This window comes from Knufia obscura (genome assembly GCF_036327395.1).
Source record: "Knufia obscura strain CCFEE 5817 isolate CBS 148926 chromosome Unknown scaffold_16, whole genome shotgun sequence".
NCBI classification, from domain to species: Eukaryota; Fungi; Ascomycota; class Eurotiomycetes; order Chaetothyriales; family Trichomeriaceae; genus Knufia; species Knufia obscura.
This window is the reverse complement of record NW_027042702.1, coordinates 132,496-149,437: the sequence shown is the minus strand read 5'-3', so window position 1 is coordinate 149,437 and position 16,942 is coordinate 132,496. Positions and strand designations below refer to the sequence as shown.

The following is a 16,942-nucleotide window of genomic DNA, read 5'->3' as shown; positions in this document are numbered from 1 at the left end:
ACTAACCATGGTGCAACCGCATGAGATAACAGTGAGGACAGCGCCATGTTCGAGAAGCCGACGGGAAGGTCCAGAGGCGGAGTGGTGTATGAGTGACATGAATCACATTCTCCTATGAGTTCCAACCCAAGAACATTGCGTCGAGCTTCAAGTGTATATATTCTGTCAAGCTCGAGGTCAGATAGCCTTCGTGCTTTCCTCCTTTCTCGATCTCCGGATACCCGGCGCCGATCATCTGTTGAACTCTATTCATGATCTTCAGATATGACGTCGTCTCGAAGACAATTAACGACAATGTACTACTCCGAGGGAGACGCATGTGTAGATACCATCAAAACTTCTTCCTTCCTACCCGAACCTGTGCTCACAGACAGACATTAGTGAGTCTGAATTTCCTATACCAATACAATCATAGGAACTTAGCCGCAGACCTTCGAGACCTAAGATCGAGAATCCCGCTTTCAACATGGGTGTCGACAAGTTAACCATGATCTCGGCAACGCCGTCACCATTCGCCCGCATGAACCGCATCGCCTTGCACGAGAAAGGTATCGATTTCGAGCTTCAGAACGAAGTGCCCTGGGACAGCACGACAGTAACGCCACAGTACAATCCACTGGAGAAGCTCCCAATTTTAATCTTTCCCGATGCCGAAAAGCAGGAGCCAGTCTACGATAGCGCTCACATCCAAGAATTCATCGTCACGAAATATGCCGACAAGGCTCCTCGTCTGATCACTGGCGATCTTGACCTCAATCTCAAAGCACGACAAATTCAGACCCTCGCCGAGGGTCTGCTGGAGCATTCGTGCTCCTTAACTGGGAGTCACGGAGGCCGAAGGAGAAGCAGTCGGAGCAATGGATGGCTCGCCAGAATCGAAAGATCGATGGCGGGATGAGGGCTTTTGCTGGTCTTGTGGCGAGTAAACAGTCTGGCAGTAGCTATCTGGTTGGTAACACTTACAGTATTGCGGATATTGCTGTTGGCTGTGGAGTGGGTATGATAGACTTCACCGGTGTTCGAAAGGGCTGGAGAGAACAGTACCCGGAGCTGTGCGCTTGGTGGCAGGAGATGGAAATTAAGGATAGCTTTCGGAAGACGAGTCCGGTCATGTTTGATATTCAGGATCAAGTTGTCTAGAGCGAGTATCGTGTAGATACTCACACTATGCAACGATCTGTTCAACCCTACATAGATCACATCATGAGTTGTTTGAACTGATTACGTGATCGCTCCATTCGGCGCTAAGCCATACTGGTGCAAACATGTCACGTGTACGGCACGTGAGGATATACTCTCCTGCCGGAGTCCCAGCCTTTCACTTCCTCATCTACCACTCTATCACGCTTCTGGTTGCACTTTCTGACCGCGTCCGTTTGACACAATGCTGGCCAAATGCTTCTATTGAGATTCTCCGGATTTGTTGTCTGTCTCACCATGAATCTCATGAATGGTAGGATCTGCGGATTCTACTCTCTCCGACATGAAGGGCTGCAAAGGTCAATTACTACTACCAGCGAGCAGTGTGGTGCAGCGTGCTCAACAATCGTGCTGACTTGAAGCCAATGACAGCAACGAACGTCATGGGCGATCACACTTTCGTGAAGTTAAGTTTCTTTCTTTTTGCTCGCACGGATTGAAGCGACACCAGTGTTGATGCTTTCACACTTGCACTCTGCGTAATGACCAACAACAGACGATCAGTCACTAACCCGACGAACACTTTCACAGTTAGCTGCTCGCGGAGCAAACAGGCCTCACTAATATGTACAGTGAAAGATGGACTTCGTTTATAGTTCGTTGAAGAATCATCACACCTAATTGTATTTCCTTTCTTACACTATATTCGAGTGGTCATTGAGATTTACTCATCTTGCTTCCACATCTCATACTTATATGATTAACGAGTCATCCACTACACCAGAATCAACTCAGTCAGAATGGCGCCGCAGCTTGGGGACCATCTGAAGGACTCGTACTCGGAATACAAGCAATCAGAGAGAATCGTGATCCCGTGGGCTGTGAGCTACGCGCGCGGGTGTGAACAGCACATCGCCAGCCAGGATGTGATGTCTACGACGGATGGCAAGGAAAATGACATGAGGTCAATCAAGAGCAAATCGACCAGAAAGATAGCTGGAAGCTCGAACACTCCACGACACCATCCAAGCATCGTGATATACGAGATCGTTCCGTTCATTGAGACCATCGCCGCTTGCAAATTGCTCACTGAAATTCCGGTCGACATCGCCACTAAATTCGCAAGCATATTGAGCAAGCGACTGGAATGTGTACGATGGTTCGAGCATCACACTAGCAAAGATGATCGAGAAGGCCGAAAGGCGAACAACAATCATCGGTATCCCGTCCAGGTCCTGCAATACTGCCTGAGATTGTTGAAGGACAAGATGCCGAACCGTGTGGCTGGTGCAAGCCAGCAATCAACGATCCAAAACCTTGCAGAAAGCATCAGTCTGTCAAACCGCTTTGCTGCCCTCGAGCTCGAATGCGTTGAGATAGGAGACGATAACACCGGTCTGGAGGGCTTCACAGAGAAAGCAACAGTTGGGGTTATCCAAACAGCCGTCATTGCCCCAGCTCCAGATCGAGACACGATGCTCGAAGAAGAATACATGTTTGCAAAATTCTGTCTCATCACCGAAGGCTCAGCGATTGAAGCTTTTATGGCTCAAGAATGGATCAATTGCAGCCTTGACAAGCAGAAGCTCCTCGAGGCTGCCCTACTTACCGATGTTGCTATCGATTTCCTCCGGAGACGTGAGCAAGAGGTTGAGCGGGAGATGCTAGAAGGCTTGGAAGACCACACGAAGCTCAAGAGACTGGCAACCAAATTCTTCGATAAATTCCAGCGCACAGGCTCGGATCATTCATGCGAACCTTTGCTAAGGATGTCTGTAGTCCTTGGAGACTTTTGGTCACTCTCAAGACCAGGTGATGGTATCATTTATCGAGGTGGCGTTCTGCTCAGCCATGGTTCTGACTATTTCAAAGCCAGTGCAGAGTACCAAGCTCAGATCGAGTTGTTCCTGGTTGCACGTATATCCAGCGATTTGCTGCAGTACATGGCCCCAGAAGGCAAGGTCGAAGGAACTCACAGCCTGCTTGCTCGACATGTGGCTTGGCTACACCGCCGTCGCAAATCCACCAAAGGACCGGCTGATATTCCATTAGCTGTAGCATTCGCGTTCCGCCTGGAGATGCTGGCCATGCTGATCTGCGGGCAGGACTGTGACTGGGCGAAGCAGATGAATTTGAAGGGTCTAGAGCACGTTATTGCTGATACAGGTGACCACCTCAAATCTCTCAACAGCAAAGCTGTCTTCTTCGACAACTATAACGCGAGCGACCGCGAGAGCATGCTCAGCTCTAGCGGGATGACCATCGACAGCGCCAAGGCTCAGCATGAAATCCACTCCGGGCAGGCACTGAGACCTTTCGGGTATCCACTTACGTCGCATACTCTGCCACATTTTATTTCTTTTTATTTCTCGACTTCGACGTTTGCGAAAGCGACGATGTACGCTGGCTTGTTCATACCACTGGCACACCTCTTCAACATATTGAAGGAGGAAGGAGCCATCTCTGCAGAATGGCCAGATTTCGACTTCCTCATGCATCATTGTGGTGAAAAGGCGTTCTTCAGAGGTTCATGTCCGACTCAGTCACAAAGACTGGACTATGCAGATCGCTTTGGCTTTCTCACTGGTCTACATACCAAGAAGAACATCAAGATCGTTCAGGCAGGAGGCTGGCCAAAACTCGAACCAGACAAATACACACTACTTCGCACGGCTGCGATGCCTCTGCTGACTGTTCTCTTCGATCGGATCGGGCATGAGGACAGCTTCGACGACCAATACGCTCAATGCACTGTGCTTGTTCTTCGAGCCACAATTTTGCAGACACTGTTAGGTCAACCGCAGAAGTTAATTGATATGGACACCGATAGCAGCATCAAAAATCACTATGATCTGACCAAGTGGGCAGCTAGAGCTCCTCCCCTGTCTGTGGTACACGTGCTTGCTCTCGCCAAGCAGCGTCTAAAGCATGAGCTCGAAGCCTTGGACTTTGGTTGGCATCAGATGAATAAGGCTTTCTTCTTGCTGATCATGCAACTCAATCAGTTGTGGCAGCAAAGAGATTGGTGCTTCGTCCTGAAGCCGGATCAGCAATATAGTGCGGCATATCAGGCGCGACACATAACGATGGACTTGGCGAGCAATATCAAGGTGTCCATGCTATCTACGCATCCAAAGCAGATGCGAGACCATCATGGTAATCTCGCGAAACAGCAGCTGGAGGCCGCCGGCAAGATCTTCGAGGACTGGCTGAAGGGCAATGGCAGCAATGGTGTCGCGCATCTTTCTCCACCATCGCAGCCTGGGCATTTGTCAGAACTGAAGCCGTCGTTGCTGAAGTTACTCGGCGACATTGCAGGCAAGCATGGGTTGAGAGATGAAATCTTTACCGCAGAGCAGAGAGAAGGGATGCCACACTTCGAGAACACAGTCAAATTGAAGGATGAAGTCAACGTGCTGCATGCTAAGAAGGACAATCAGGAGAAACCCAGAGCGAAAGTCTGATAGGAAGTGGAGAAGGGAATGAGCAACGGTGTTAATCATGTAGTCTCTGTCGATTTCAGATGTAATGTACTGTTTATAGCGATCCAAGGTACGTACAGGAGGCAGACATGGGCTTTATCATAATTGCGTTACTGTATAGCTACGCCGTGTCAATGTGCCTCGCTCGAGAACAACACTTCGTTGATAGAGCCCTATGCTCGCCGTAAAACCTGCACTTTGAAAGGTTTGATCAAACGTAGAGCTCCGTTGTCCTTTCCGCTTCACGCGTCTTTCGTGATTTCCTCCATCTGGGAGCGCCTCATCGACTACTTCTGCTACCAGCAAGAAGTTGGGTATGACTCGTCATCCAAAACTTCAACATCGTCCACGAGTCACGGGACTCTGTCTGTCCACTGTTGGACAGTGAAAATCATCAGCAAAGCTCTTACTCTATATCGCATTCTCTGCTACTCAAAGCCATCATGAGACGCGTCATGGCCTTCAAGACAATTGTCAGCACAAGATTCAGGGTCAGACACGCGAGGCACAATACAACGGAAGCTGTGACCGATGCTGAAGCCAGTGAAATGGGCGGGCTCTTGCAAGGGACTGAAATCCAGCTTAAGACGGGCTTGGGGATACCCGAACGAAACACTCGTTAGTGGCATAAACCGAGACACGTATACAAAGAACCTGTGTATACGGACGATGCAGAATGAGATCCAGAGCTTCGTATCAAAAGAATGAAAGCTTGCACTACGCGACATGTACGTTGTCACTAGACAATAGCTCATGTCCTTATAATACCGCTCCGATGGACTGCTTCAACTTAGACTCTTTCTATCCTGTTCAAACACCGATCTACAGATACACAGCCCTCATCGATCAGAACTGACCACCTTCGATCGATTCACTGAGCTGTATTTGCGCGAACGCAGTAATGGCGCCGAAGCTTGACAGCGAGTTATGGCTAGCGTATCGAACTTACAAAGATGACGAGAAGTCGGTCATCAAATGGATCGTGGAGGCTGCGCGAAGAGATCACAGCTCGGCACAGTCATCAAAGCGCCTCAAACAACACCAGCTGACAAAAGACGCGCCTGTCTCCAGCATCGCCATATACGAAATCCTGCCATTCGTACAGCAGATTATACAGCAACAGCCTGTAGTGGTGATGCCACCGGTCATCGCACATAAGCTACAGAACGTGGTGAAGAAACGTCTACAGTGCCTACGATGGTATGCACAGAACACACAGGACGATGACGAAGAAGCGCGAAAAATGAATCAAAATCACGAATATCCTGTTCGAATTCTGCGTCAAGCAATTGATCTGATGAAGCAAGCCGGTGTCCTCCCCAAAACCTCAAAGGGAAACTCCGAGAGTAACGACCAAGCCGAAGAAGACCATGGCAACGTCTTGGTGAACAGATTCGCAGCGCTTAATGTCTCCGCCCCTCGGTCTAGCCGCTCACAAGGAGATCCTGAGGATGGGGAAAAAGATACCATCAGTGTTCAGATAACACCGGAGCCCCGGACGAGAGAGGAGCTTGCGGCTTCAAGGCAACAAGCAGAATTTCTGCTAGCAAAGATGTGTCTTGTCGAAGCAATGGACGAACTTCATGCTTTCCTGGTCCAAAACTGGGTCAGCTTCTCTCTTGGGAGCACGCCCTTACGAAGCGTTGCACTGCTTACCAATCAAGCAATTGCCATGGCTCTAGAAGCTGAGCTCGAAGCCTTCAATGATATTTCTACAAGCGCGAAGCTAGAGGCCGAGGTCGAATTCAGGAAGTCTCTCGATAAGACAAGACGAGGCAACTGCAAGAAAGGGTTCTTTCGCATGCATGATGTCATTCACAAATGCCTTGGGCTCAGTGCAGAAGAATTGAAACAGAATTGTACAAGTGCAGTGCTACAGCCAATATCAGAAATTGACTACTTCACCAGCCACGCATACGATAACTACAAAGGATCCGACATAGACACCCCAGACGTACACATGGCGCTTGAGATGGCAGTGGTATCAGATATCATGTCCGCACACCGCAAGTACGTGCAGACACCTGATGGCAGCAGTTTGCCCAGTGCTGAGCTCCATTGGCTTCTGAGAGGCATGTATGCCAGGAAGGACACAGTCCTCGGCCCGTTCGACCTACTAGACACTTTTGCATTCGCGATGCGCATGGAAGTGGTCGCTCGAGCACTCTTGCGAAGTCGCCCTAACACTGGCGCATTGAGGACAGCGGAGAGCCTTCAGCGAGCACGCTCGGTCGCCGAAGAGCAAATGCGCATGTTAACGACTAAGATTGCTCTCTTCGACAATTATAATGAGTGGGGGTTTGCCTATCTACGAGGCGAATTCAGCAGATTGGCCGCAGAAGCCCAGAAGCATCACGACACCTTCGTCGACCAGTCAACGTCTTTCCTGCAGACCTCATGGGTGTGTGCTGGGGTCGAAGACTTCTACCAAAGCACTGTGCTGAGCCTCGCAGGCTTCGTCACAGTCTTCCATACGAACACTTTCATCACGCTCGCACATGTGTACAACATTCTGAAGGAGGAAGGCTTTCTGACTGCACAATGGCTCGACCTAGAATTTCTGTTGTCAGCGTGCGGCGAAGAAGTCGTGTATAGGGGACCGCGGCCAAGAGCATCGCGCCCCGATGCATACATGGTGCGCATCATGTATTCCATGGGCCACACCGAGCGATCCGTCGAGCAATCCGTCTTGGGCTCAAGGCCTTTCAAACCCATGGAATGTGGCGAGACAGCCCACGCCTTCAATAGTCGCTTCCTACTCTGGCCAGTCCTCTCATCGCTGCTCAATCAGATCATGCGAGACACAACGTTGCGAGGTCAAGAAGCCGACAGTGAAGAACTCATCCTAAGAGCGACTGTCGTCCAGAAGATCCTCGGCAAAGTCCCACGTAACCCTAAGATGGGCCCAGACCTCAAATTGACCAACCGCGACGAACTCCGCAAACTTGCCAATACAACCAAGCACCTCTCACCTCTCCACATCCTCCGTCTCACGAAGCGCAAGATCGGGACAGAACTCAACATCAACGATTTTGGCTTCGTCGAAATCAACAAAGCATGCATTCAGATTACCGCGCAGCTACTACAGCTCTTCAAGAACAATAAATGGTTTACGCAGTTTGAGGGCTACGCCGTCGACGGCTTAGATAGCGCTTCCGATATGATGGCGGCAATCGCAGGTGAACTTGCACTGATGGTCAAGATGAAGGCTCAGTATCCGAAAGATCTCTCGGACACAGTGTTCAGAGAGCGAATGAAAGCTACAAGCAAGATTTTTGAAGATTGGCTAGACAAGAAGGGCGCCGTTGGTATTGAGCAGATCAAGAGAGAGGAGCACAAGCACTTGTCCTGTCTGGATGCGTCGACACTGACAATGCTGGAGGAGAATGTCGCGGAGCACGGTCTCCTGGAAGACGTCTTCACCTCTGAGCAACGAGCAGGCATGCCGGCTTTTACGGAAACCACGACACTGGAAGACGAGATCAAGGCGTTCTTTACATCCCGTGGGAAGGAACGAAGCCGTAGCCCCAAGAAGTCGAACTACAAAGCGGCTTCGGTTGAGGAGACAACGCCGGTGGGATAAGGGTTACGCGACATCTTTTGCTGACGCAGAGCACCAACGATTTCTTTCCACTACAACAAGGGAGGGTATTACAGGATTCATCTAGCTGATACACTAGAGGACGAAATCGAGGCATGTTTTGGTTCTCGTGGTAAGGAGCGAAGTAGCAATCCAGGAAGTCGAAGTACAAGTCACTCTTGGGTGAGCATGAGCACTGAGAGGCTAGACACTGTCCGTGCCCACATTGTAAGCCAGGAGCGACCGACTACATGGTTTAACACTTAGAAGCGGTGTGAGGACATGTTTTCCGTGTGTATTTCTGAGGATATGCAGTGTGCAAGGAGAGCAATCTTGAAGAATTCAATTCCATATTTGTGGCTTCTGCTGTGATTTTCAGCTTCGATTGCTTGGCTTCTTCTTCCGTGTTTGATTCATCATGATTTAGGAAAATTATGTTGATGCAATTTGCTAACAGTGATATCAGAGATATAAACAGTACAAATGAACTCAGAACTGAGAGAAGTGGTGCAAGAGTGACAGTCTCTTTCATGCGATGGGCAGAAGGCGTACCTCACCAGCCTAGATATATGTGAGAATGAACACAACGATGAAATAATCACTCCTCCAAGACGCCACCTCCAATTATTCCGTCCAGTGTCACCCAGGTACCAAGCCGACCATTCTGTGTCAATCGCTCCGGGCAAGGTCCATCATCCTATACCTTGACTTTACCCTTGTCCGACCGCTCGAGAAGATCAAGCCTTTCTTCCACCTTCTTCACTCTCCTGCTGTCTGCTCCGAAGGCAATGATACACGTAGCGTGTTCCTTCTTCAGCCACTCTTCCACTGCGTCCATGTCGTCAGCTCTTTCAGACCACTTGGCCAACTTGCTGTACACGTCCGCGAGCTCAACGCCGTTAAGGCCTTCACGTTTGAGTAGATCCACTAGGCATTCCAGTGTCTCGATGATGGAAGAAATCTCAGGCTTCATGCTAGATAAGCTGATATTTGGCGAGGAAGCAGTATACGCCGCATGGGCCATCGTGTGCTCCGAGTCCAGCTTGCTGGTCACTTCAAGCTGTCGTCGAGGGTGAGCGTCTATCGCACGAGCTCGCCACCTCTGTTCGGCGTCTTTGACCATGTGTCTGTATCGTATCATCTTCTTTCGACGGCCATCGCTAATGGCGTTGCCATCTGTGTCAGGACGACAGACCGAGCAATCGCACTGAAAGCCATAGTACACCCGCTGGTTGAGCTGGCGCTGCTCGGAAGTGAGATAGGCTGAGTCATAGTTTGAGACAATCTCGCCACCTCTTTTGATAGGTCTGATGGCATAAAACCTCATAACGCCGTTTTTGCAGTTCTGGGGTGCACCAGCGTCGTCGTGATCTATGGAAGTTACTGAACTTGCATCGTCCCCCTCGGAAGCAGACTCAGCAGAGACGGGGTCCGCCGCAGAAGAAGAAGTCAAAGATTCTGGCTCCATAAAGGAGAACTGCACGTTGGGTGTACAGGAATGGTTGATTCTGCTTGCCTTCAAGCCAAGGCATGAGCCGCCATATTGTGATCGAGGCGCTTTCAAGTTGTAATCGTTCGACCAGTAGATGGATTGACGCGGCGAGAAGTCTGTCTTCTTTGTATCATGCAGGTTCCGAAATTCTGCTTTGTCGATGTCAGTAAGACATTGGTATCGGCTTTGTAGCAGATCATGTAATTGAGAACTATCTCGCTCTTCTTCTTCGGTCAAGCGAATTACTGGCTCTTCCTCAAGAACGAGTGTTCCAGGCTCAATCTTTCTCGTTGCAACTAGACCAAGGCCTTTTCCAGGTCCGAAGTCGTGGACCTGAATAAGGGAAGTGTCAACCCTTTTGGAGGAGATAAAGTCTTTGACAGATGAAGGAAATGGACGGTGCGACTTCCTCGGCAATCCGTTTGGTGTTGACGCATGCTTGATGTGAGACAGCACAATGGCAGGTTGTGTCTGTGATGGAAGCTCAGGAACCAACTCGCCACCTGTTTGTTGCTTCTGCTGCGATTTCAAGTTTCGATTGCTTAGCTTCTTCTCCCGTGTTTGGCCCATGTGGCTCCGCGTGGAATATCAACGTGGTCGCACAAGCAACAAGTTCAAGAACTGGCGTACTTCCCACCTGCGGGAATGGATATTTACAAACGTTCCGCGGATTCGCGAACCGACGTCAATATCCTGGCTAACGTCTCTCTGGTAATCGCTCTTTACACGATACTGGCGTGCTCCCCGGTATTGACGTAAGCGGCCAGCTTGATATTTCGTTGGAGGGTGGTTCAGTAAGATTTCGTTAACGCAGTTTGATACAGTATTAGCAGAGATATAAGCAGCGCTGAAAGCTGATTTGTACAGTTGAGGTGAGTGAATGAATCAAGCAAATAAGTGTTTGCAGTCAAAATGTGTTATTGAATACTGCTGTCGTTACATATGCGGAAGTTCAGTAAAGGAGCCATTGGGAACAAAATGTCTGGCACAGATGAGAGCAGTACAATCGTGAGTCTTGAGAAGGCAGGAGCAATTTATGGAGATAGAAGAAGGGAAGGGGCGGTGACCAGGTGGTGACGACGAGACTCATCTCCAGGCGATAGAGAAGGTTCTAGCCCATCGGTGATCCTCCCGGCTCCGATAACCCCTTCCAGCCCTCGCGAGATCTCTGGTATTCTGCTTATCGCCATCTTGCCTGAAGTGCGATACTACACGAACAAAACAAACGCCTGTCATAGGTTTAGAAGGCTTTGAGTGATGTAGTACCAGTAGATGAAAAAAGGCAGACAGATCTTCTCCAAAGCTGCAGGAAGGCACGTCGACGTTTCCACCAATCAGAGACGATCCGGTGACCGTAGCCAAGCTTGGCTGTTGTCCACGTCCGCAACTGCGCTTTTACATGAGTGCGCTGCAGCATCAACGGCGACGTGCATCCTAATGGTGTATCAATGGCAATCCTTATACTACCTGCGCTCTTTGCCGGTGCCCAGTTCGATAACTCGAGCATAACTCTTGTTAACACAGTCGCGCGTAGCGGCCAGCCCCAGACGTTGACCCTATCCTCCGACCTGGACAGGCAGGCGAGCAGCAGTACGAATAAGAACAACGATGGACGATCTCTCGTCAATTCGGGAGATGTGAAGACATGAAGAGAGGCAATCAATGAATCATAGACTTTGCTGGGTGGCAGCTTGCAGTACTGTGTCTACGCAAAATCAGAAGCTCCAAGCTTCAATGTAGGGAGAAGGCCAGAGAATCAAGTTCTTGTATCAAGTCCTCAATTGGTGTCGGCATTGCTAGTCAGTGCGTCTTCAGAAGATCGTTCTGAGCAACGCAGGTCCTTAATGTACAACCTGGGCAAACTATTACAAGGAAAATGGAACAAAACCATCTACAAGTTCGCCTAACATAGCTCAGACGCATCTAGAGCTATCGCCAGTCGCGCCTCCCTACTGCTGACCCAGCATAGCAAAGATTTGGGGTATTCATGTTGAGCTGCCCAGCGATCCCGTGATCATTTAGCTGGGTCATTCCAAGTTGATCACACTTGTCTATGTGAGGCTATATACCGCCTTCACTCAAGCAGTTGTGTTCAAACTGCGGCCTCATATTGTCCTCACCCAAAGGTCAGCATCTGCCTGTAGAGTCAGTTACTCAACTTGGTAGTGGTATTGATCGAATTATTTGCCTTGATTCCTTCGACTCCGTCGATACACATCCTATCCTATGAGAACTATCCATCCTCACCTATCCTCTTCATGGTGAACAGACTGATTTTCCATAGGACAAGGTGTCAACCACATCGGGACGACTGCCACGGCTGCGCAATGCCTCGCTCAAGAAAGGCTGCTTCCGATACGGGGATTGACACCATTCAGGTCAAACAGGATTCCATGGGCAAAGCCAAACGCAAGATCACCTCTTCCTATGCAACTGAGAACGACCTTAACTCCACTACACAGCAAGTCATTGAGAAACATGACCGTCTTGATCATAACTACGTTCCCGAAGATGAAGACGAGCCCGCTGCCAAGAAGCCGAAGCCCTCTCGGCAGCAGGACGATCCAGTCAAAATCTACTCTCAAGGCACATATTCACCTCCAGAGAAGTCAAAGACACAATCCCGAAAGGACTGGGCTTCTATCCATTGCAAGCGAACCTTGAAACTGCTGCCGGAACCACGAAAAGCTTCAGCCACAGGATTGGCATCCTTGTACGAGCAAAGCAGAGCACTGAACATCTTCATGCAAGGGAAGTATGAGTACCAGAGTACGGTGGCAACTGACTTGCGAAAGAAACGGGCGGAGGAGCAGAAATCTGCGCGAGTCAAGATCGAGGAGCTCGAGATGGTGGTTGGCGCTCTAGAGCCTGGCCAGCGTTCCAGCAAAAAGCAAAAGGCAGAAGTCAAACCACCATTACCAACTCAAACCGTCCAGCATAATGCTACCGAGCAAAGCAGATACGAAAGTATCAGAAACAATCTCGCTAATGAACTAGGGACTCTCAAATTGCAGCTAGAAGAGGAAAGGCATGACAAGATAATCGAGGAGCAGGCCAAACAGAGTGCCCAACGACTCCTGGAGGACGCCAGATCACAGATCAAGCAACTCACAGAAACTTCGGAGGAGCCACTGGCCGCTCTCCGAGTCGAGCTCAATCAACACAAACAGGAGCGGGAACACGCCGAGAAGCAACTCAAAGAAGCATTGTCTGACCGAAGTCGAGCTGAGTCGGAGATCCTCGTACTAAAGGAGGAGAAGGCGCAGAGCATCAATAATGCCAGGCGTGAGTATAGAAACAGGTGCTCGAAGGCTGAGAACGAGAGTAGTGAGCTCAAAGCGCAGGTTGAGAAGTTGAAAAGGACCATGAGTATCAAGGAGAAGAGTTTGAAGGAGGAACTAGCGGCTAAGCAGAACACGATTGCTAAGCAAGAAGTCGAGCTAGGAACTCAAAAGGCGGCCTTTGCTAACGCTATGGTTCACTTCTCAAAGCCTTCCGGGATGTAACAAAAGCTCCGTATACTAATTGCTAGTGATGGGCTCCAAACAAGATTCAACATTGATTGCTCTTGGATACCGGCTGAGGAGTTCTGAGCTTCGGAAGCAGCGAAAACTGGCAGTTGAGGATATGAATTTGCTGACTGGAAGACTCCTCACTTCAGAGCACTAATGACGATCATTGCTAGGGGTATCAATTGAATCAACGAACGGAGCTACCACTTCCATAGCTTTGGGGACTTCATAGCGTTACCGTATTTCTGCTCCATCTGCAAATTCATCTTTGTACATTTCTTATTTCTCGCAGCTGTACATCCTTAGTCCAGCCGAGGACTCCAATCTTTCTGGTGACTGCACTAAGAAACAGCTCAGCTATCTGTACAAACATTTCCCTCGTGCTCAATTACCTGGCCTTTGTGAGCGGGTGGATGCGTCCACATGTGCGCCCTCAACGCGTGACACGAAAAGTACGGTGGCGCAGAAACGCCTTTTTAGCGCGTTTGTTCGACCGCAGCTTCCTTTCTCTGCTGACATTCTCCTATTTCTCCTAGACACCGTCCATCGTCCGCCACAAGAGTCGAGCTATTATGGCACCAGGTTTCACTATCAAATTGCGGCATTTCATTCCTAGGAATCTGGACTCGGATTCTTTGCTGTCCCTGACTGGTGTTCCATCTCTTCCTTCCTCTGCTGGACATGACTAATCTAGTTCCCTGATCTTTACAGCAAGGTGCTCCTAATGCTAGAGTTACAAGGCACATTCATTGTGATGAGCGCATACATCTAAGGTATCGACCGATCGGCTTTCGCCTGTCTTAATTGCGCGGAACTATGTGTTTAGGTTTCGTGATCACCTAAGCATGCATTTCTGTCTGAGTCTACCATGAGCCCTTCGCGAGGTAAGGAACTGTTCTCAAAGCAGTAGACTGACATGGTGATGCTTCGCAGGGCTGTGGCACCAGACTTTTGTCGACTCTAGGCTCCGCAAACATCAGTTCGATGATTTCTCTTCTTCACCAAACAGCACAGTGTATCATGAGCGCTGTGCTTTCATTCCTGCGAACAGAGTGAGTTCCCTGCATATCCGCGCGAGGTTACCATTGTCACGAGTGCCGATGCGGATTGCGGTGATGTCGACACTATAGCTTGACGGTGATGGTCTGTTGCAGCTAAGCTGGAATGATTGACAGTAGAGGCAGCTAGCTTCTAAGCTTGACCACATACTGTTACCTGCTGTTTGTAATGCTGAGGCCAGCACTACCAAGCTTGCACTATTGAAGTCAGAAGGAAGTTTGTTGCCGTCGGCGCTCTTGTCGCCTGTGATTGTTATGGTACGCTGTTTCATGCGTGCTTCAAGGGCATGCCTGCTCTGACAACAAGTTCTCGTCGTGCGACTCTGTGGGGATCAGACAGAGCACGAACACCAACAGTGGTACCAGAAAGCAGTCCAGCAGCTCAATGACAACAATCATCGCAGGCCGTCTGGTGTAGAGCTGTGCATGCGTGAGTTAGGCTTTCGGCAACATACCTATACTTGAATGCCAATACGCGTACCATCCTCCCAAGCGTGGCGTGGTAAGCTCCGCGGTATGGCGCTGGCCCGCTGCAGACGCCGGCATCAGTGCTGACGATGTTTTTCTGAACAGCAAAGTAAGACCAGGCCATGGCATCGACTGCTCGGCCAAGTTTTGCTTCCTGCTGTCGGACTGGAATTTTCGCGTCCTTACTTCCGCATGAGCTCGCGTGAGTCGATCAAGATCCAGTCACCACAAAGTACATGCTTGCACCATCGCTTGAGCGACTCACTCTCAGCTCACTTCCCCAACTCTTTACGTGAACTTTTGGTCCATTTGAGCTCGGAGGACCTTGCGTCACTTTCACCTGACAAGCAGCGGTATAAAAGCATTCCCCAGTATGTCCACGCATTGCTTCTGCTCTCTATCTTTATACCACACCATACAATACCTCTACGACAAACATGCGTCCCCAAAGTACTGACCCGCTCTCCAGAGCAATTGGTCGAGAACTCGAACAAAGAATCGCAGGGCTGCAGCAGCAGCTTGACAGCGCAAAATCAGAAACATTGTACGCAAAAGACGTCGCCACAGACCTGAGGAAGAGGCGAACCCAGGATCGGAAGGAATGGGGAGACGAGAAGGCCAAACGCATAGCCCTACAGAAGGAAGTGAAGACGCTCAAGACTACCATCGCGGAGATGGAGGCACAGCAGTCGCTTGAAGCCGAGCGAAACGCGTTCCTCAGAGCAACATCTCATTCCACCATTGCACTTGAGACGCCAAGCCGAACAACCGAGATCATCGATGTCCAGTCCAAGCAAGGTGATAATCTGGACATCGATCTGCTCCGCCTTGAGAACAAGAAGCTCAAATCGCAACAGGCACTCCTAGAAGACACCATGAAAGAAAACGAAGCACTCCATCACGACAAATCTGCAAGCGGCAAGACGATCACCGACCTGAAGGACAAGATCACCAACCTTGAGATCAACCTTGAGGCACGAACCAAGGACCTAGACGACCTGATCAAGAAGCACGAATCAGCCGTGAAGCTGTCCAACAGCCGAGCCGCAGACATCATCAAAGGCAATGAGAAGCACACCAAGCTCAAGCAGCAGATCGACAAGCAAAGTGCGGAGCTCAAGAAGTGGCGCGAGGAAGTCAGCGAGCAGAAGGGTGTCAAGCGGAAGCTCATAGACTGCCCGGAGAATATAGGAATCACCAAAGATGATTTCGAGAAAGGTAGCAAGATAGCTAAGATCGGTACCGCTGAGGAGGTGTCTGAATTGCGAATGGCACAGGCTCGACCTGTACGTCTTGTCAAGATTGCGGAGAAATATGGACCAAAACGAGGCGCACTTGCACCCACACTCCCAGACTTACTTGCACCATCTGTCGAAGCACCGGCCTCACCACCGATCCCGGAGCCCATCACTCTATCAGAGATCGCCCCAGGACCTCCCATACCCAGCTCTACCAAGCTCGACAGCGCAAAGTTTCCAAACTTCCCATTCTTTCTTCAGCGCAAATGTTTGCCATCACCGTCCTCAACGGCACCGGAGACACCATCTGAAGTTTACAAGGGCACGGAGAGCAAGCCAACAGTCCCCGAGGAAACACGGCCGGACGATGTGCCAGTGGCGAAACCCAGCTTGGTCGCGAGACTGGTGGAGGAGGCTGGGGAGGAAGCTCAGGAGGTAGAAGCTGTCAAGGGCGAGTAAGGCTTGATCGGTTGTGGGGTGCACACAGGTGACGGTCAAGCTTGTCAGATGTGGGAAGGGTGGCACTCGGCGACGTGTGCAGTTTCCCCGGAAGCACAAAGCACTGATGCGTGCTTGAGTATTTTGGGGGAGCAAGGAGTAATGATACGATAAGCGACAAGATATGATAGCGAATACATAATCCATTACAGTGTTTCAGTCATGGTCCGACAGCGTCGCGTGAAGCAGTGGACAATGGGTGGGTGAATTTCTAGTGCCCCATCATTCGCCACCGAGCGCATCGTTCGTCCAACAGGTGGCTACCTCGCTCGTAGCATTCTGTGAATAGCCAACAGTAGTGCCGTTCTTTCGGATAGGTCAATGAGGAACTTGCGTATGGAGCAGGACTAGTGCTTGGTGGTGGCATATAAATTAGACAACGCTGGAAACTTGCTAAAGGAATGAAATACGGCACACGAGACTGGACTGAAGATTTGAGACTGAATAATACTATGCTAGCTCATGCTGGTATCT

The 16,942-nt window shown here is 50.0% G+C and overlaps 6 protein-coding genes across 6 annotated transcripts; 5 read left to right on the top strand and 1 right to left on the bottom strand.

Annotated features, from left to right (window-relative positions):
- Positions 1–466: 466 nt before the first annotated feature.
- PMZ80_010130 (uncharacterized protein) lies at positions 467–898 on the top strand (the record flags this gene model as incomplete). Its single annotated transcript, XM_064878521.1, has 1 exon — positions 467–898. The coding sequence occupies one exon, from the start codon at positions 467–469 to the stop codon at positions 896–898; it is 432 nt and encodes a 143-aa protein (XP_064725600.1).
- A 1,042-nt stretch (positions 899–1,940) lies between these two features.
- On the top strand, positions 1,941–4,604 carry PMZ80_010129 (uncharacterized protein; the record flags this gene model as incomplete). Its single annotated transcript, XM_064878520.1, has 1 exon — positions 1,941–4,604. One exon carries the CDS (start codon positions 1,941–1,943, stop codon positions 4,602–4,604), a length of 2,664 nt encoding a protein of 887 aa, XP_064725599.1.
- A 919-nt stretch (positions 4,605–5,523) lies between these two features.
- Positions 5,524–8,205, top strand: PMZ80_010128 (uncharacterized protein; the record flags this gene model as incomplete). The annotated part of the gene is made up of 1 exon (XM_064878519.1): positions 5,524–8,205. The coding sequence occupies one exon, from the start codon at positions 5,524–5,526 to the stop codon at positions 8,203–8,205; it is 2,682 nt and encodes an 893-aa protein (XP_064725598.1).
- Positions 8,206–8,899: 694 nt separating this feature from the next.
- On the bottom strand, positions 8,900–10,264 carry PMZ80_010127 (uncharacterized protein; the record flags this gene model as incomplete). The annotated part of the gene is made up of 1 exon (XM_064878518.1): positions 8,900–10,264. The coding sequence occupies one exon, from the start codon at positions 10,262–10,264 to the stop codon at positions 8,900–8,902; it is 1,365 nt and encodes a 454-aa protein (XP_064725597.1).
- A 1,757-nt stretch (positions 10,265–12,021) lies between these two features.
- PMZ80_010126 (uncharacterized protein) lies at positions 12,022–13,200 on the top strand (the record flags this gene model as incomplete). Its single annotated transcript, XM_064878517.1, has 1 exon — positions 12,022–13,200. The coding sequence occupies one exon, from the start codon at positions 12,022–12,024 to the stop codon at positions 13,198–13,200; it is 1,179 nt and encodes a 392-aa protein (XP_064725596.1).
- Positions 13,201–15,169: 1,969 nt separating this feature from the next.
- Positions 15,170–16,429, top strand: PMZ80_010125 (uncharacterized protein; the record flags this gene model as incomplete). The annotated part of the gene is made up of 1 exon (XM_064878516.1): positions 15,170–16,429. One exon carries the CDS (start codon positions 15,170–15,172, stop codon positions 16,427–16,429), a length of 1,260 nt encoding a protein of 419 aa, XP_064725595.1.
- Positions 16,430–16,942: the final 513 nt, after the last annotated feature.